Source organism: Gracilinanus agilis, chromosome 3 (genome assembly GCF_016433145.1).
Source record: "Gracilinanus agilis isolate LMUSP501 chromosome 3, AgileGrace, whole genome shotgun sequence".
Classification (NCBI taxonomy): Eukaryota; Metazoa; Chordata; class Mammalia; order Didelphimorphia; family Didelphidae; genus Gracilinanus; species Gracilinanus agilis.
In genome coordinates, this window is record NC_058132.1 from 23644764 (window position 1) to 23664099 (window position 19336).

The window sequence follows — 19336 nt, forward strand, 5'->3', positions numbered from 1 at the left end:
GGGGGGGGGGGGCTCCGCTGGCCCACAAGCTAGAGCCGGGCTAAATCGGAGCTCTTCTCCGAGGGAAGGCGCTGCCAGTGAGAGCAGGGAAAGTTCCTGGCTTCACGGAAGGGGGGGGGGTATTAGCTGAGGGGGATGGTGAGGACCTCCGAGGCACATCGCTTCCCCTTCCCAGTTTGATCCTCGGCCAAAAGAGGGAGTTGAACCAGATCCGTTCCGAAGCCCCTTCTAGCTCAGAGGTTACTCGCCGCCCATAATAAGTAAAATCCACATGTCTAGGGGCTTCAGGGTTTAACCCCTAGTCCCCATACGGTCCCATGTCTACGGCGGTCACAGGCGCCAGCTCTTCTGCAGAGCCCACCGGAGGTGGAGAGAGGCCTGGGGGAAATGGGGGCGGGGGCGGGAGATTGATGGGGGGGGAGGGAAGGACACTTGGCTGGAAGCCAAGAATCCTGGGTTCCCTGGAAGGGGAAGGGGCTCCAAGACTCCCTCTGGGGCCAGGTCATCCCCGGCTTTCACCACGCTGCTCTTTTGGCCCCTCCTGGCCTTCCCCCTCAAGCCCCGGGCAGCGAATAGTAAAAGTTGCTATTAATAAATATCACCCAGAGCACCCGGGGAGCCGGAGAGTCGGGGCGCCACTCTGCGCAGGCGCGAGCGAGAGAGCAAGCGAGAGGGATTCCCTCTGACGTCATTGCTAGGATACCAAACAAACACTCAGAGCCCAGCCGCTGAGCTCCATATATGGCTAATTGCGTCACAGGAACTCCACGAGGGGCGGGGCGCGGACAGGCGCCGGGATCCCCCTCCCGGCCTAAGGCGGGAGCTGGGGGCAGGGCGAGGGGACTTCGGGGGGCTTCTGGACAGGTCCGGAAGGGACCACTCCTGCTCTTCGGAGCACGTTCGTGGCTGAGAGTGCCCGGGGGACGGGGGTCGAGCCGGCGAGAGGCGGCGGGGCCGGGATCTAGGTTTGGGGGAGGGCCGGGGCTCCCTGTGAGCGAGGCGGTGACGTCAGCCGGGGGGGGCGTGCCCCGCGCGTATAAAGGGGCCCCGAGCCCGGCTGGCCTCTCATTCATAAGCTTTTCGGGAGCGGGCAGTGAGGTGCAGGAGGCGAGTGGGGACGGGCATCGATTTTCTCCATCTCTCTAGCTGCCAGGGCTTCTCCCTGCCGTGCCCGGACAGCGCCCGCAGACTTGGGTCTTTTCTGGGTTGGCCTCAGGACTTGATTGCCGCCGCCGCTGCCGCTCCTTCTCTGACTGCCTCCCAGCCGTGCGGAACCGGGAACCGGGCGGGATTCCACTAAGCGGGACCTCGGAGCTCGGAGCCAAAGGGGGACGGGGCCTTTTCCCCCCCTCCCCCTCGAGGGAAAATCTGCCCCCCCGACCCCCCCCAGCGCCGGACAAGCGGGGCAGGGGAGGGGAACGGGGATCTAAAGAGAGCCAGCTTCCTCCCCCTCTCCACGTTTCAGCGTTGGTGGTGGATTGGACTTCAGGACTTGGACTTGTCCAGTCCCGTCCCCCCCTGGACTTGGGGACCACCCGGACCTCCGGACACTTTGTCGGATTGTTTTTTTCCTCTCGTACCGAGTCCCCCCACCCTCGGTCCAGCCTTGGCTTCCAGGCGGCCTCAGCGCGGTCACAGGCCACCCCCTGGGGTGCCCGGGGAGATGTTTCAAGCCTTCCCCGGAGACTACGACTCCGCCTCCCGGTGTAGCTCGTCGCCGTCGGCCGAGTCCCAGTACCTGTCATCTGTGGACTCCTTTGGCAGCCCCACGACTGCCGCTGCCTCCCAGGTAGGCGCTGGGGCGAGAAAGTCCTCCGCCGCCGGTCAGCAAGGAAGCTCAGGGCGCGGGGTGCGGGGCGCCGGGAGCCCAGCGGGGGGAATCTTCGAAGGGTCCCAGACGGCAGCCAGCTCCCTCGTTTCCACCCTGACGTGGTTAACCAGGTGCCTCAGTTTCCCCACCGGGACAAAGAGGCGAGCGGGTTGGACCTGACCGCTCGCGGGCGGCTCGGTAGGGCATTGCCCTATAAGCTGAAGCTTGCTTTGGGGAACTGGGATTAAGATGCTGTACTACTACTAACCCGACCTCTACGCAATCTCTATGCAAACCGAGAAGAGTTGGAGCTCTTGGGGCTCGTTCTGAACCCGCTTTGGGAGTTTAGAAGGGGTCGCACGCCCAGCGCAGATCAGTGCAGCAGGAGCCAGCTTGGCTACAGGGGGGCTCTGAGATCGCTCAGGGGCTCCTGCAAACCATATCTGGGACGAGAGGGGCGGAGGGAGTGCCAGGGAAGCCTTGGTGCAGGTCGCCCCCACCTTGGGGCAGACTTCCTAGCCCGGGGCGCCCGAAGGGGAGGCGGGTCTCGAACCCCCTCCGCCTCCGGCGCTGGAGCGTAACGGGGGACCCGTGCGTAAGGGCTGACGCGCTGGAATCCTCCGTCTGACGCGGGGCACGCACGGCGCGCGACCCGCCCCCTTCCCTGCCACCGCCGCCGCCTCCCTCCCCCTGACGTCCCGGGGAGTCTTCTATTTTGGAACGCCCGAGCCACGTTGCTAAGGGCGGGGGGGAGAGGCCGGGCTGCTGATTGGCCTCGGGCGCCGACGGAGGGAGCCAATCACCTGCTAGGGGGTTGTCTCCTTTCTCGCCGCGTCCCCCTCCTCCCCTCCCAGGCATCCTCTCCCCGCAGCCCCGAGCCCGGGCCATAAGCTTTAGGGGCTTGGAGGCCTCTGCGAGTGTGGGGACATTGAGAGAGAGAGAGAGGGGCCCTGGTCAGCGAGAAGCCAGGCCGCCGGGCCTCCAGATTTGCGAGCCAGACTGGGCCAGACCGCGTTATGTCTAATCTAGAATAGGGGGGCAGCGCGATCTAGGGCGGCAGGGGGTCTCCTTGTAGCAGTAGCCGCAGCAGCAGCATAACCGCCCGAGGGCCTTCGGGGCGACCTTGAACCTGGGCACAGCTAGCGAAGAAATGCGGGTGTAGACAAGAGGGAACAGAGGAGGAATTCTTTAAGTGGCTCGACCTCCCCTCAGGTTCAGGGAAGGAAGACCGACAACTCCCCCTCCCCCCGCGCGCTACGCCCGATTTAATCCACCAACCAAGTTTCAAGTTCAAGTCCCTGCCGAGGCCGGGACTTGAACTCCCGGGCGCCTGCGGGAAGTTTTGGGGCTGCGTGTGCTCTCTCAGGCTGGAACTGGCCCCGCCCCACCTCCAAGTTCAAAGCCATGCTGCCATTGGCGGCTGCGCAGGAGGGCCCCGTGGGGGGCGGTGAGAAGGCAGAAAGAATCTCAGAGTTTGGGGAGGCTCAGAGCCTGGGGGAGAGATGGAGAAACACTCAGAAGAGGGGAGGAGGGCAGTAGCGGGGAGGTCCCGGCCCCTCAGTCCCAGCCTCTTTACACCTGCCTGGGGCCACACACACAAACACGGCGCCATGCGCAGGCCCAGGGGGCAGCGGCGGGCGGCTGCCAGGCTCTCCTTTCCTATTATCCTAGAGCAGCCCTCCAGGCTCTTTGGCAGGAGCTCAGAGACTTCCCAGCTTCTGCCCTGTTGCCCACTACCGGTTCCCCCTCCCAAGCCGGCAGCTCAGCTGGCAGCCCCCAGGAGAGGCCGGGGCCATGCCCAGCCGGGAATCCTAGAGCTTCTCCAAGGGCCACTTGGGCTTCTAGCGGTGGGGTGAACGCTGGTCCTAGGTCAGAGCTGGAGGAAGGCACTTCTAAAGAAATTCATCCGTCTGCTGGTCCCCCCAGCACGGTGCTCTGGGAAGGGAGTCGGACCAGGACTAGGACCAGGACCAGGAGGAAGAAAGCAAGATAAGGTCATTGAGCAGAGCGGGGCCCCAGGCGTCCTCCTCCCCAGGGCTTTTATCTTGCTCAGAGATCCTAGAATTCAGCGAGGCCACTGGATTTGAATCCTAGCTTGGCAAATTATGACCTGAGCGATGAGCTCAGATCATTCCCGGGCCTCAGTTTCCTCAGCTGGAGCATCAGAGGGGTTTCAAGCTAAGAGAATCTCCCAAGCCTCTCTTAGCACTCAAATTCTACAGACTCAGACCAGTGGGTCACTAGAGAAGGAAACTGAGGCACACTTAGCAGCAGGAACTCCCCAGCCACGGTGGAGTCAGACCCCCATCGCCCGTCAGCTTTTCCTCCTCCCTACCATCACTTTTCTTCCTTCTCCACCATCAGGGGTGGGGTTGGGGGTGGGGAATGTGTGTATGAGTGTGTGCAGGTCCTGAGTCCCTCAGTTCTCCGGTCTCTGTCCTACACAAACACACACACACACAGACACACTCATCCACTCACACACACATCCACACACAGGAGTCACCAACCCGGGTGTGAATCACCACAGGCTTAAGCTGTATTCAGTGCAACCTCCAGAGGAGGAGGAAAAGCCAGGGATGTGAACGGCTCTCATTAACCACTGCGTCACGGTGTAGTGGAAGGGGGTAGGTGGTGTGGTGGCTTGGCTGCCTGTGACACACTCACCCAGTGGCTCACCACGAGGGTGTGGGGGGAGGTGTCTATGTGTGTGTGCGTGTGTTCGGTCTGCATGCCCGGGGCTTTGCCCATCTCTGTCTCAGCAGGAGTGTGCTGGCCTTGGTGACATGCCTGGCTCCTTCGTGCCCACCGTCACTGCCATCACCACGAGCCAAGACCTCCAGTGGCTAGTCCAGCCCACCCTCATCTCTTCCATGGCCCAGTCCCAGGGCCAGCAGCCACCTCTGGGCCCCCAGCTGCCCACCGTCGACCCCTATGACCTGCCTGGCACCAGCTATTCTTCCCCTGGGATCAGCGGCTATGGCAGCGGTGCTGGACCCTCTGGGGCGACCTCAACTGGTCCTCCGCCCTCACGTCCTGCACGGGCTAGGCCTCGACGGCCCAGAGAAGAAACGGTGAGTCTGCAAAAGGGATCCGAGCAAGATAGAGGCTAGTAGGGTAGCTGGACGCCCTCAGGGAAGGTGGCGAGGCCATTGGAGGCCAATGGAGAGGCGCCACCGCCATGGTGGGTGAGCCTTCGCCACATCGGCCCTGTTAGAACAGTGGCTTGGGGGGAGGCAGTCTGCAGATTGGGGGAGGGGAAGCCTTTCTGTCTTCTGCTAAACTCGGGGGTCTTCCTTTCCCCCCTGGACCTGGTCCTGGGTCCCTCCAGTATGGTATGTTTAGGATGTTTAGGATACATAAATATGGGCAGCATGGGGCAGTCAAGGGAAGGACATAGCATCTGAAGGAAGGGGGGAGGGGGGCGCTGTCCAGGTTGGAGAGGGGCCGCCCCTCCCCTAGAAAGAAGGCTCACTTTCTCCCATCTTCTCCTACCTGTCCAGCTCACCCCTGAAGAAGAGGAGAAGAGGAGGGTCCGACGGGAACGCAACAAACTGGCTGCAGCCAAATGTCGGAATCGAAGGCGGGAGCTGACAGACCGTCTACAGGCGGTGAGAGTTTCTATCATGCCAGCCCCAGAGGGTTGAACCGTTGGGTGGTTGTTGAATGTTGAATGAACCTTCAGGCTCCCTATTTTTACCCCATTTTCTCCCCCCACCCCAAGGCAGCCTGCAGGGGCTGGCCATCAGTGTTTCTCAAGGACACCCTCCCCATCATATTTCTCACGGCGAATCTGCTCAGATTGCCCACATTGAGACATACACAGCAGGGAAAGAGGCTTGATTTCTAAGTAGCTTAGGATGCCTGCCTTTCCCTCCTATTTCCCCCCAAAAGACAAACTCCCCCAGGAATGGAGAAGGTACAAGACTGAATATCCGTCTGGCAAGGTCCACAGAGGGACAGAGCCTAGAATGCAGCCTCAGTAGAGAAAGCTGAGTAGTTGGGGTGTTAGAAGACCTTCCAACAAGACCATCAGTGGAACTGTGGGGAGCTCTCCCTCTCTGAAACAGTTCCTCTAAGGGAAATTAGACTATATAGAGATGGTTTGTGAGGTCTCCCCTGTTCTAAATGACCAAAAGGATTCTTCCTCTTCCTGCCACTCCAGGCCCCCCAGTTTTTACTTTAGCATCCTTTCCTTTGTCCAAGTTGTACCAGGCACTTAACTCTTTCTGCTCTGTCTCTCTCAAGAGAAGATTCTTCTTGAGATCCTCTGGAGAGACAAGAACTTTCTAGCTCCCCATTTCATCTTGTCTCCCCAAGAGCTCCACCATCCTCAGCTCCCCCACCCTCAGCCCCCAGAGTCCATTCTCCCTTAACCATTTCACTGCACTCCCGGTGTACCCACTTGCCTTCTGGGATAGTGAGGGAGACACAAATGTGTGTGTTCTTCCCTAGGCAGAGGAGGTGGGGGTAGCAGTCAGCCAGCACCCAGGACAACTTGGGTTTGGTACAAGTTGGGCCATCATTTAGACTTCAGACAGACCTTGATGTCTTCCTAAATTTTCCATGCAGGATCTAAGATGATCTTGGGGATGGGGCTGAAATTTCTTCTAAGGGAAAAAAGGGAGGGATGAGGGGGGGGGAGACAGAAGTGGCTCAGAGTGGGGAACAGACTTGAGCCTCATCTTATTAGGGAGTCCTTAGTTTTGTAATAGTTCAGGAAACTGGATTTGAGTCTCCGTAGAGTCGACCATATGACTCTGGATGAGTCTTTCCCCCCATCTATTTGCTTCTGCAGTTTCTTCTTCAGTAAAAGTGGGGAGAGGGTCCCAAGATTTATCAGTCCTAGGATCCTAATAAAGCTAGATAGAGTGAGAGGGGTGACAGTGGAAAGAGAAGTATTAGTTATGCAGCTGGAGACCCTGAGTTCAAATTTCACCTCCTAAGATGAGGTTGAAACGCCATTTCTGACTTAATTGCCATTTAATGGAACCTCTGAGAGCCTCCTCAATTTCTTTAACTGGAAAACGAGGGGCCTGGAGGAAATGGGGACTGGCTTGCCAAAGATTTAGACTTATATATAGTCTCCAGTTTCTAGTTCTACAAGTGTATCCTAAAAAGAGAGACTCGACACCCAGCTCTTTCAAAATACCAAATTGACGATTAGCTGGCTGTTCAGAGTTCCAAAGAAACCTGGAGATCCTTTAGCCTGACCCCCGCCATTTTACAGATGAACCTCGAGGAGTTTCTGAAGGAGGAAACTGGTCAGTTGGGAAGTTATTTCTATAGCTGAGCGTTATTGAATGATTTATTTTGGACAAGTGGGGTCCATAGAACTCACAGGTCTGCAAGGAAACTTAGAGATGATCATCCAGTATATCCCTTCCTCAATTTAACAGATGAGGAAACTGAGGTACAAAAAAAAAAAGGATTTGCCCCACTTCCAACTTGACCCTAAGGAGAGAGCGGTGCCAGAGTAGGTGCCTCGTTTTACCGAGGAGGAAACTTGGGGTCTGCTCGGCATTTTGCCTAGTAGTGTGTCTTAAAGGTAGGAGGAGGCACCATTCGAACTCGGGTTTGGGGACTAGAATTGAATGGAATCTGGCCCGGCCGCCAGCAGGGCCCGCCAGTCTAGCTCTGCGGCTGACCTGGCTTCTCTCTGTCTCTCTCCTTCCCTGCCACCCTGCCCGCTGCCCCGGGGCACCAGGAGACGGACCAGCTGGAAGAGGAGAAGGCCGAGTTGGAGTCGGAAATCGCCGAACTCCAGAAGGAGAAGGAGCGGCTGCAGTTTGTGCTGGCAGCCCATAAGCCAGGCTGCAAGATCCCTTTTGATGAGGGGCCCGGGCCAGGGGGCCCCCTGGCAGAGGTGAGAGCTTTGCCTGGGCCCACGCCCACTAAGGACGATGCGATCGGGTGGTTCCTGCCGCCGCCGCCCCTGCCCTTCCAGACCAGCCAGGAGCCCGGCCAGGATGGGCCCCCAGACCTGACGGCTTCTCTCTTTACACACAGTGAGGTCCCAGCCTTCGGCGACCCCTACCCTGTTAACCCTTCGTATACCACCTCGTTTGTACTCACCTGCCCGGACGTCTCCGCATGCGGCGGTGCCCAGCGCAACGGCAGCGACCAGTCCTCTGACTCCCTGAACTCGCCCTCCCTCCTTGCTCTGTGAATTCTTTTAGAGGGAGGGGCCGCTTCTCTCTGGAGACAAAAACCTGGGGGGAGGTTGCTGGACCCCCCTCCGCTCTTTTGGCCTGCACCAACCTGAGGATCCCTTTCATCCTCGAGGGCTCGCTGACCCGAGTCAGCCTCTCTCCATCCTTGGCCATCCACCACCGGATTCCTCTGGACGCGAGGCTTCGCTCCCGGCGGCCCACCGGATCCACCTGGACTCGAGGCTTCCCTTCACCCCTCCTCCCCCGCGTCCCGTCTGCCGCCCGGCCCTTCCTGGAAGCCCCTTCGACCCTTGGAGCTTGCCCTAAGGGCCTGCCTCTGGGCCCCTCCACTCTGACTGTCGCCACCGAGAAAGGCGAAGACTTTGTGGGGGCCACACTGAGGGCCCTGCTCCCCGGGGAGGAGGGGACGGGAAAAGGTATGGCTGCCATACTGTGGCCTGCGAGCCATCCGGGGCTGGGGGGCTTCGCTGGGGGGGAGGGGCTGGGAGAAAGGTTCTAAGGCTCGTTTGTGATGGAAGCTCAGGCCCTTCCCCGAGGCGCCCCCTTGAGGTCTACCCCGCCCCCCCCCCAGAAGAGTATTAACTTATTTAGCCACTTTCCAAAGTCGAAGGGGAAAGCTCAGCCCCTTCTTCCTCTCCCGCAGGGATGGGAGCCCGCCTCATCTGTTAAACAGTATTATTCGTCCTGGTAAATCCCCCTCCCCAGGGCCCCTCCCGCCTCGAGCCCTTGCTGTTTTTCTCTGGGCTTTCCTTATTCCATGTGGTTGGTAAAGAAGGGTGACTCGCCTTTCACCCTTGCCCCTAGCTGAGGTCTTTATACTGTGAAACGAGGTCTTGGGGAAGGGTAGGGACCAGGGAAGGCCAGGTCAGTCCCCCAATCTCCCTGGGGGGGGGCGGAGAAATGAGGGGGAAGTTTCCCTTTACCCTGGAGGCCTGGAAGCCTCCTCTGCGGGTCCCCCATCGCTCCATGCTCTTCCAGTATTCTTTCTCCTTTTCATTGGACAAGTGAGACGAGCTCCCAATTTGGGTTGAGGGGGCCATGCCCCCCCCTGCACCTCTTGTGGGCATCACCATGGCCCCTGTTTACTGTCCTCCTCCACTCCCAGGACCCCCCCAGCCTAGGACGCCAACTTCTCCCTTGCCAACTTCCTCCTCTAGGAAGAGTGGATCAGCTCTCTTTGGGGGAGAAGTTTCAGAGCTGAGGCTTCTGGCCTTTGGGGGGGGGAGCCCCAAACTGGTGAACTTCGGAGCCCTTCAAGCCCTTTTAATTCTCTGCTGAACATTGGTGGGAGTTTGGGGAGAGGGGTTGCTGCTGGAGGAAGGTGATCCCAGAGCATCCAGCGCTGTTGGGAACTGGATGTCAGTGCCCAGCCCGAGATCTTATCCCCATTCAGATCTACGTGCCCCCAATGCACTCCCAGACCTCTCCTCCGCCTCCTCCTCCTCCTCCTTTTTTTTTTTTTTTTTTTTTTAATTGGGGAACTGGTATCTTAACTTCTCTGTCACTGGAATGCTGAAAAGGACGGATACCCAGCCTCAGGCTCTCCCTGGCCACGGGCCCTTCTCTTCCCCTTCTCCCCTCTCCTGGCAAACGCCCCCCCCCACCTCCCCTTCTGTTTTATTTGCAGATTTCCTCATTTACAGTTGAGGAAAATTCAGCTCTGAGACTTTAAGTGATTCTAAGTGGCCAGAGTCTCAGAAGTGGAAGGGACTTGAACCCAGTACCTATGATGGGTCCAATAGGACAATGAGACATCTAGGAGAGCCTAAGCTAGCCTCCCCCACCCTCCCAGCTCCCTTCCCCAGGCTAAACCTGCCAGGCCTTAGGAAAGGGCCTAGAATCCAATCAGGCTGCCCCTTCCCTCTGCCTCCCTCTCCCCTTTTACCTCAAGTCCTAAGAATTGCTCAAAAGAAGAGAAATTCCCATTTAAACAAGATATAGGGGTTGGGGCCCCGTCCTTCTTGCTCTAGCCCCTTTTTACTGCATGGACAACATTCCACACCAGACCTGTATCCTCACTAACCACCCCCTACTCCAGATCCCTGGCCTCAACAATTTCACCCTTTCCTGGTTTCCAAAAGGCACTATATCTATTCTGTATAAATATATATATTATATTATATTATATATATGGTGTGTGTATGTGTGTGTGTGTGTACATGTATGTGTGTGTCAGGCTAGAATCCTGGCCCCTCCAGGCCCTCATGTTGTGTGGCTCAAATGGAAGTTTGACAATCAGGGTACTCTGTCTCTCTCTCTCTCTCTCTCTCTCTCTCTCTCTCTCTCTCTCTCTCTCTCTCTCTCTCTCTTTCTCTTCTCTCTCCTCTCTCTGTCTCTTCTCTCTCTCCCCCTTTCCTCTCCCTCCCTCCCTCTCCCTTAAGTTTGTCTCTGCTCCCCTCCCTCCCTCGCTCCCATTCTGTCCCTCTCTTTGTCTCTCAGAAGCTTCATGCTGCCAGTGTCCAGCTCTCCCTCTGTTTCACAATCTGACTCTTCCCTGAATTTTCTGTCTGGCTTTTTCTCTCTTTCTGTGTAAAAGGATTCTTTTTTCCTGTGACCAAATTCAATGACTAATTTGTCCCTCCTTCAGGGCCTCTGTGTGTGTGTGTTGATTGGGAGGAATTCCTGCCAACCACCATTTATTGGTTTTCTCCCTGCCAGCCCCTTCCCCTTCACCCCCATGCCCAATGCTGTATTTGTGATTTTTTTTTTTGTATTTTGTACCTGACCCCAGGAAGGGGCTGGGGCTGGGCTGGTTGGTGTTGGGCTGAGTGCTCCCTCTCCCTCCAATCCCCAGAATCTGCCTCAAGTGTTTCAACCCACCCAATAAAAAGGCTTTACAAAAACACTCCTTGGATGTGGTCCTCTTTGTCCCCGACTTGGGAGTTCTCACTCTGCGGGATTTGAACCTTGAACTTTCCAATGGTTTTCTACCAGGGGGACCTCCCTCGGCTCCTCAGGAACCTTTGTGGCAGGGGTCTAACCTCTGAAATGTGACTCTAAGGCAGGGGAATGGGGGCAATGACAACAGCAGACTCTCTGTGGATGGTATTTTCCTGGAAAGCAAAGCTGATGACCTCCTGGTGGAGACCCATTTTGTCAGGGAGGACTGAGGCCAGACCAGACCTCTGAGAGGACTTCCCATCAGGACCACCTCCAGGCAGGAAGTGAAGGGTCTCTATTTTGGGAATTCTTCCAATGGATGGCAGAGAGAACTCCTTGACTTATCTTTGTGTTCATCCTGGGAGACTCACACTTTCCCAAGGCTAGATCACTAGATACTCAGGTGGTGGTGGGGGGTGGTGTTTCTGCTGGTGAATTCTACTGGCAGCCAGAGGGGCTGAGGGTAGAAGTAGAATCCCCTCCTCCTCTCCAGGAGGTATAATATCCTTCCAGAAATTCTGCAATCTCAGCATCATGGACTAGTGTTTCAAACTCTAGACTTGGAGGCAGAAATCTCTTGCTTTGAATCTTACCTCAGACATTTTTTCTTTAAAAAACAAACAAACAAACACCTTACCTTAGAATCAATATGGTGTTATGGGTTCCATGGCAGATGAGGTGTCAAAATACTAGTCACTGCAGGGTTAAGTGACTTGCCCAGGGTCATCCAGCTAGAAAGTAGCTTGGAAACTAATAGCTCTGAGAAGTTGGAAGTCACTCATTTTCCTCATCTGTAACTGGAGAGAAGGGTACTCACAAGGTTGTTGTGACAAACTGTAAAAGAATGCAAAATAGCATGTAAACTTTAAAGCTGGGAGCCAGGAGCCACTTGTAGAGTCAGGATCTGAACTGGGCTTTTCTGACTGTTCCTAGATGTTCAGGATCTACTTTGGTCTCTCAAACAGAGTCCTTTAAATCGAAATCTCCTGCAGGGGTCTCTTCCCAGAGCATGGGACTGGAAAGGACTGGGTTTGTGTTATTCCATGATTTGGAGGCTAGTGGGGCTCTTTTTTAAAAAATTTTACTTTATTTTATTCCAAAAATAAATTTACAAACAGAGAAAGAAAACTACAGACCAATCTCCCTAATGAACATAGATGCAAAAAATCTTAAATATAATACTAGCAAAGAGACTCCAGCAAGTGATCAAGAGGATCATCCACCATGATCAGGTGGGATGTATACCAGGAATGCAAGGATGGTTCAACATTAGGAAAACCATCCACATAATTGACCATATCAAAAGTCTAACAAACAAAAATCACATGATTATCTCAATAGATGTTGAAAAAGCCTTTGACAAAATACAGCATCCATTCCTATTGAAAACACTGAAAAGTATAGGAATAGGAAGGACCCTTCCTAAAAATAACAAACTATATACCTAAAACCATCAACAAACATCATATGCAATGGGGATAAATTAGAAGCCTTCCAATAAGATCAGGAGTAAAACAAGGATGCCCATTATCACCTCTACTATTCAACATAGTACTAGAAACACTAGCAGTAGCAATTAGAGAAGAAAAAGAAATCGAAGGTATCAAAATAGGCAATGAGGAGACTAAGCTATCACTCTTTGCAGATGATATGATGGTCTACTTAAAAAATCCTAGAGAATCAACTAAGAAGCTTGTAGAAATAATCAACAACTTTAGCAAAGTTGCAGGATACAGAATAAATGCACATAAATCATCAGCATTTCTATATATTTCCAACACACTAGAGCAGCAAGAAGCAAGAAAGAGAAACACCATTTAAAATCACCCCAGACAATATAAAATACTTAGGAATCTATCTACCAAAACAAACAGCAATTATACAAAAAAAAAAAATGCAAAACACTTTCCAAACAAATAAAACTAGATCTAAACAATTGGAAAAACATTGATTGCTCATGGGTAGGACGAGCAAACATAATAAAAATGACCATTCTACCCAAATTAATTTACCTATTTAGTGCCATACCTATCAAACTACCAAAAAACTTCTTTACTGAATTAGGAAAAACTATAACAAAGTTCATTTGGAAGAACAAAAGATCAAGAATATCAAGGGAAATAATGAAAAAAAAATGTGAAGGAAGGGGGCCTAGCAGTACCAGGTATTAAACTATACTATAAAGCAACAGTGATAAAAACAATATGGTACTGGCTAAGAGACAGAAGGGAGGATTAGTGGAATAGACTTGGGGTTAATGATGTCAGCAAGACAGTGTATGATAAACCCAAAGAGCCCAACTTTTGGGACATGAATCCACTATTTGACAAAAACTGCTGGGAAATTTGGAAAACAATATGGGAGAGATTAGGTTTAGATCAACATCTCACACCCTACGCCAAGATAAATTCAGAATAGGTGAATGACTTGAATATAAAGAGGGAAACTATAAATAAGTTAAGTGAACACAGAATAGTATACCTGTCAGATCTCTGGGAAAGGAAAGATTTTAAAACCAAGCAAGAGTTAGAGAAAATTACAAAATGTAAATTAAATGGTTTTGATTATATTAAACTAAAAAGCTTTTGTACAAACAAAAACAATGCAGCCAAAATCATAAGGGAAACAACAAATTGGGAAAAAAAATCTTTATAACGAAAAACTCGGACAGGGGTCTAATTACTCAAATATACAAGGAGTTAAATCAATTGTATAAAAAATCAAGCCATTCCCCAATTGATAAATGGGCAAGAGACATGAATAGGCAATTTTCAGGTAAAGAAATCAAAAGTATCAATAAGCACATGAGAAAGTGTCCTAAATCTCTAATAATTAGAGAAATGCAAATCAAAACAACTCTGAGGTATCACCTCACACCTAGCAGATTGGCTAAAATGAAAGAAGAGGAGAGTAATGAATGTTGGAGGGGATGTGGCAAAATTGGGACATTAATGCATTGCTGGTGGAGTTGTGAAATGATCCAACCATTCTGGCTGACAGTTTGGAACTATGTTCAAAGGGCTATAAAAGAATGCCTGCCCTTTAATCCAGCCATAGCATTGTTGGGTTTGTACCCCAAAGAGATCATAGATAAACAGACTTGTACGAAAATATTTATAGCTGTGCTTTTTGTGGTGGTGGCAAAAAACTGGAAAATGAGGGTATGTCCTTCAATTGGGGAATAGCTGAACAAACTGTGGTATATGCTGGTGATGGAATACTGTTGTGCTCAAAGGAATAACAAACTGGAGGAATTCCATGTGAACTGGAAAGACCTCCAGACACTGATGCAGAGTGAAAGGAGCAGAGCCAGAAGAACATTGTACACAGAGACTGATATACTGTGGTAAAATCGAATGTAATGGGCTTCTGTACCAGCAGCAATGCAATGACCCAGGACAGCTCTGAGGGATTTATGGTAAAGATGCTACCCACATTCAGAGGAAGAACTACAGGAGAGGAAACAGAAGAAAAACAACTGCTTGAACGCATGGGCTGAGGCGGACATGATTGGGGATGTAGACTCGAATGGACCACCCTAATGCAAATATTAACATGTAAAACCCTGTGGAATTGCTAGTTGGCTAAGGGGAGGGAGGGGAAAGAATTTTGGGGGAGAGGGAAAGAACACGAATCATACCATGAAAAAATATTCTAAAATAATAAAATAAAATAATAATAATAATAAATTTACACATAAGTTTTCCAAAGTTTTCTGATTCATGTTGTTTCTCCTCTTTTCTCCCCCCTCCTAGAGCTGACAAGCAATTCCACTGGGTTACACATGTTATCCCTCAGAACCTATTTCCATATTATTCATTTTTATAAGAGAGTCATCCTCTAAAATCAACCCCCCCCCCCCAAACATACAGCCAGGTAAACAAGTGATAAATCCCGTGTTTTCTTCTGCATTTCTATCCTCACCGTTCTTTCTCCGGAGGTGAGTAGCGTTCTTTGTTCTAAGTCCCGCAGAATTGTCCTGGATCATTGTATTGCCAATAACGGCTAAGCCTATCCCAGTGGATCATCCCACCGTGTTTCAGTCTCTGTGTACCAGGTTCTCCTGGTTCGGCTTCTTTCACTCTGCATCAGTCCATGGAGGTCTTCCCAGCTCTCTCTGACGTCATCCTGCTCATCATTCCTTACAGCACAATAGTATTCCATCGCCATCATAGACCGCCATTTGTTCAGCCGTTCCCCAACCGAGGGCCGGGGTACCCCCTCTTTTCCAATGTTGGGCCCCCACAAAAAGGGCAGCTCTGAATATTTTTATACAAACAGAGCCAGCCCCATCTTTTGATCTCTCCAACCCAGCAGGGGTATGGCTGGATCAAAGGGCGGGCCATCTTTTCAATTAAATGTCAATGAAAATCTTTAAATTAAATTTAAGTACGCCTTTAGGCATAATTCCAAATTGCCCTCCAGAACGGTGGGATCCATTCACAATTACTGGGGCTCTCATGGAAGACCAGGACGTTTTGACTGCATCATTTGACAAATAGAGAAACTGAGGCTCGGGGAAGGGCAGTTAGGCGTAGACTCCAGGAAGAATTTGTCTCTTGAAAAGAAACGGAGGATAAAGGAGAAGGAAAGTTGGCAGGATGGGGAAATGGTGGCGGCCCACAGGAATGGCAGTGAGGGAAAAGAGAGTCCGCCCGAAAGGTGGAATTGAACCACTCTGTCGCTAGACAGCTACAGGTTTGAAGCCTGCACCCCAGACCACTGAGGGTCATCCGGGCAGAAGAAAAGCTCCAATTCCATGCTATATAAAGCTCCAATAGCTTCATTCCTTTCGAATAGGGCGCGCAGATTTTTTTCTCTAAGCCGAACTGGTTTACCCCCAAAACTTAAAGAAATATGAGAACCTTCCAAAATCTTGTTTATCCCTTAATCTTTTCCTCTACTCATTGGTATGTTAAGAAAGGCAGTCATTGCCGGAAAGATGCCCTTCATTTGCATTGCGCTGAGGATTCTGGGAGAGATTCCCGACGGAGACGCTCCAAGCATGGGCTCTTGCGGTCTAACGGTAGCCTGCGGCTGCGGCGCGGAGAGCAGGGGCGGAGAAAGCAGAGGAGAACCGCTCCTCCCTCCCCACCCCACCCCCATTCCCGCGGCCGCGAACCCTGAGATTTTCTTCCTCCTCCCTCTGGCCAGCGCCGGGAAAGCCCCCGAGGAGACTCTGCAATGTTAGAACCAGAAAGGCCCGCAGAGCCCAGTTGGTATATCCCGCCTCGTTTTACGGACGGGAAACTGAGGCCCAGAGAGAGAAAGCGACTTGCCCAAGGTCACACAGAGGGTCAAGGACAGGAACACGCATTTTAACTGGGGGGTGAAGAGGAGGTAGCGATAGATCCAGATGATTAAAAAGCATACCCCGCCACCACCAGCACCACCCCCGAAAATCGGTGCCAGCCCTGCCCAGCGTTCCCATGAAATATCCAGCTCCGTGCCCGTGTAGACACGGCCGTCCATCGTCTTCTCCGCCCTGGAGGAAAACGCCTGGCTTTGGGCGACATCTTGCGGCGGTGGGTGGAATTGTCGCCAGTGCCAGCCTCTGGTCCCGTGGACTTCCCCTGCCCATGCCAAGCCCCCCAGTTCCTCCAGGCCCCCTCCGATCCTGTCCCTCTCCAGCTCAAGCACATTCTTTGGTTCCCCACACCGCCTTGCTAGCTCTGCTCCGCCACAGCTACGGCCTTGGGCCATTCCTCTCCTTTTGTTGAGTCTGTCTCATCTGTTGGAAGGGGGGGGGGACTTCTTCACCCTTTGGGTGGCGCTGACCCCTTTGGCTGGGCAGTCTGGGGGACCTGTGGAGAGCCTTTCTCAGAAGGATGCTTTAACTGCATGAAACAGGGAGAGGATCGCAAAGGAAGCCAATTCTACGGAAATAAAGATGTCACTTCCCCCCCCTGGAGATCCTGGATCCCTAAAATCTAGCCAGAGAGCTCCAGGGGGGACCTTAGAATGAGAGGGGGGAGAAGCATTAGCTAGTGGGCACAAACAGCACTGCCTGTGCTGCTGTTCAGTCCTGACTGTCTCTTTGCCACTCCCTTTGGGATTCTCTTGGCAAAGATACTCTGAGCAGTTGTACATTTCCTTCTCCAGATGAAGAAACTGAGGCAAACAGGGTGAAGTGACTTGCCCAGGATCACACAGCCAGATCTGAACTCGGGAAGATGAGTTTTCCTCTCTTCCAAGCCCACCTAGCTCTAGACACTGTTATTATCCCCATTTTACAGTGGGGGAAAATGAGGCAAACAGAAACTAAATAACTTATCCAGGGTCACACAGTTGATAAGCAGTTGAGGGCAGATTTCAGGCTGACTCTTTCTGACAGGGGGCTCCCCTGAGGGAACCCCTCAGCTGCCTGAACCACTCATAATTAACTATGGGCTCTCTCCTAGGGAGCATTTGTCCTCCAACCAAGACCTTTAGCTGAATAGTCATGGCTGGGAACAGAGAGCTTCAAGAAGACTGGGGAGCTGGCCTTGGATGGGAGGCCTTCACTGCCTGATCCCTTCCTGCCTTTCTTTCCATCTCCTGCCTTTGTCCCGGCTGTCCCCAAGCCCAGAATGCTCTCTCTTGCCTCTCCATTATTCGAGGACTTGGGTCAAGTATCACCACGTTTTCCTGCCCGAGGTCTTTGCTGATTTCCTCAGTTGCTGGTCACCAGGAAGACCTTGTATTTGTCTTATCCCCGCCCCCACACATAGAAATATTGCCTCTCATTCAATTGGAAGCTCCCTGAGAACGGGCACCATCCCCACTTTGTCTGTGTATCCCCAGCACCTGGCACAGAGCCTGGCATATAAGCTAAATGCTCATGGACTGACTAGTTTGAACCCTGATGTGGAAGGGCTTGGGCAGCACCATGGATAGAGCACCAGGTAGAGTTGGGGGAAATCTGGGTTCCACTCTGGCCTCAGACTCTTCCTAGCTGGGTGACCCTGGGCAAGTCACTCAACCTCCATTGCCGAGCCCTGACCACTCTTCTGCCTTGGAGCCAATATTTAGTATCTATTCTAAGCCAGAAGGTGAGGCTTTAAACATAAATAAAGACCAAAGGAGTTAAACCCAGGTCACAGGAACACAGAGCCGGAGCTGGACACAAGGAAGCAGGATCAGAGAAGTTTGGTGACTTACCCAAGGTCATAAGGTAATACTAGAGGCAGAATTTGAAGGCAGATCCTCTTATACCACTCTGTCACATTTCCTCCGCATTCCAAGTGTTCTCCCCGCTATCACCCTCCTTCTCTGTGATGGCGGCACTCCAGGTCATTGGCCGAGCAGGCCGGGCGGAGGGAGTTTTGATCAGTAATATTTGTTCACTGCCCAAATGACGAGCCGGGTCCACTTGTTTTCCACAAGTTTTTATTAAAGTGTAAATCCAAGCTCAGTTCTTTCCTCAACCCCATGAGATGCCCCAGGGCTGGGGACAGGGTGGCAGACAGGGAGATGGCGCCCCCCTACACACACCTCCACCCCCCAGCGGGGGAAGCAGTGATAGGGAGTGGCAGCGTGTGAGCTCCTGGCATCAGGGGGCGGCTGCCCTGCCTAAAGAACTACACGTCCCTGGCCTTTCTGGGCACCCAGGGACCATCTGCAAACTCCCACATGGGTGCACATCATCCTGAAGGCCATGGCGGGGTGGAGGGAGGGGAAGTGGTAGAGCAGGGATGAAAGGAGGAGTTTGGGTGCTTGGCGGGAGCATGAAGAGTCCCTAGCTAGGTTGGCCAGGGCTGGTATGTGTGTGTATGTATGATCCAGGACTTGGGGAGCTGGCAGGGAGGGGGGCAGGCGGGGTAGTTGAGAGAGGGCACCGGGGTGCTGTGGGCAGGCGGGTCCCGGGCCGGCCGGAAGAGGGGCTCATTCGGCTTTGGCTTTGGAACTTGCGGAGGCCCCAGTCCCTGGGATCTTTGAACAGATCCTGCAGAAACAGAGGAAAGAAAAATGAGATCTAATGTTTCCTCTCTGTAAATTCTAATTATGTTTTTTACAGATTATAATATTTGTGAAATAGGTATGTATACGTATCCATTGCTAACTTTAGATATGGCAGCAGCATCAGGCATCAGAGCTGGGAGAGACCTTAGAACAGGGAATGTCAGAGCTGGGAGAGTCCTTGGAACAGGGAATGTGAGCTGGGAGAGACCTTAGAACAGGGAATGTCAGAGCTGGGAGAGTCCTTAGAACAGGGAATGTGAGCTGGGAGAGTCCTTAGAACAGGGAATGTCAGAGCTGGGAGAGTCCTTAGAACAGAGAATGTGAGCTGGGAGAGTCCTTAGAACAGAGAATGTGAGCTGGGAGAGACCTTAGAACAGGGAATGTGAGCTGGAAGAGTCCTTAGAACAGGGAATGTGAGCTGGGAGAGTCCTTAGAACAGAGAATGTGAGCTGGGAGAGACCTTAGAACAGAGAATGTGAGCTGGGAGAGACCTTAGAACAGGGAATGTGAGCTGGGAGAGACCTTAGAACAG

At 52.7% G+C, this 19336-nt stretch overlaps 2 protein-coding genes and 1 non-coding gene across 4 annotated transcripts in view; 1 reads left to right on the forward strand and 2 right to left on the reverse strand.

Annotated features, from left to right (window-relative positions):
* The first annotated feature begins 1094 nt into the window (after positions 1-1094).
* FOSB (FosB proto-oncogene, AP-1 transcription factor subunit) lies at positions 1095-9554 on the forward strand. 2 transcript variants are annotated; one of them, XM_044667294.1, is made up of 4 exons: positions 1095-1789; positions 4576-4884; positions 5314-5421; positions 7518-9554. In XM_044667294.1, exons 1-4 carry the CDS (start codon positions 1664-1666, stop codon positions 7977-7979), a joined length of 1005 nt encoding a protein of 334 aa, XP_044523229.1. In that variant the 5' UTR covers positions 1095-1663; the 3' UTR covers positions 7980-9554. The 2 variants fall into 2 exon arrangements, with proteins under 2 accessions (XP_044523229.1, XP_044523230.1); XM_044667295.1 differs by lacking the exon at positions 5314-5421.
* Positions 9555-15515: 5961 nt separating this feature from the next.
* Positions 15516-15602, reverse strand: TRNASTOP-UCA. Its single transcript has one exon. It is a non-coding gene; the product is annotated as a tRNA-Sec (tRNA).
* A 281-nt stretch (positions 15603-15883) lies between these two features.
* Positions 15884-19336, reverse strand: part of RTN2 (reticulon 2) — a 15432-nt gene continuing 11979 nt past the window's right edge. Inside the window, exons 9-11 of the mRNA XM_044668573.1 lie at positions 18681-18787; positions 16237-16348; positions 15884-16042 (exon numbers count right to left, since the gene is read on the reverse strand). Coding sequence (XP_044524508.1) covers positions 15884-16042; positions 16237-16348; positions 18681-18787 — 378 coding nt within the window. The remainder of the gene's footprint in view (positions 16043-16236; positions 16349-18680; positions 18788-19336) is intronic.

Bases quoted from the DNA above. Each gene is read 5' to 3' on its own strand.
- FOSB (XM_044667294.1), top strand. From the start codon at position 1,664: ATGTTTCAAGCCTTCCCCGGAGACTACGACTCCGCCTCCCGGTGTAGC. The intron at 1,790-4,575 runs GTAGGCGCTGGG...CTGTCTCAGCAG, and splicing joins CGACTGCCGCTGCCTCCCAG to GAGTGTGCTGGCCTTGGTGA. The intron at 4,885-5,313 runs GTGAGTCTGCAA...CTACCTGTCCAG, and splicing joins GACGGCCCAGAGAAGAAACG to CTCACCCCTGAAGAAGAGGA.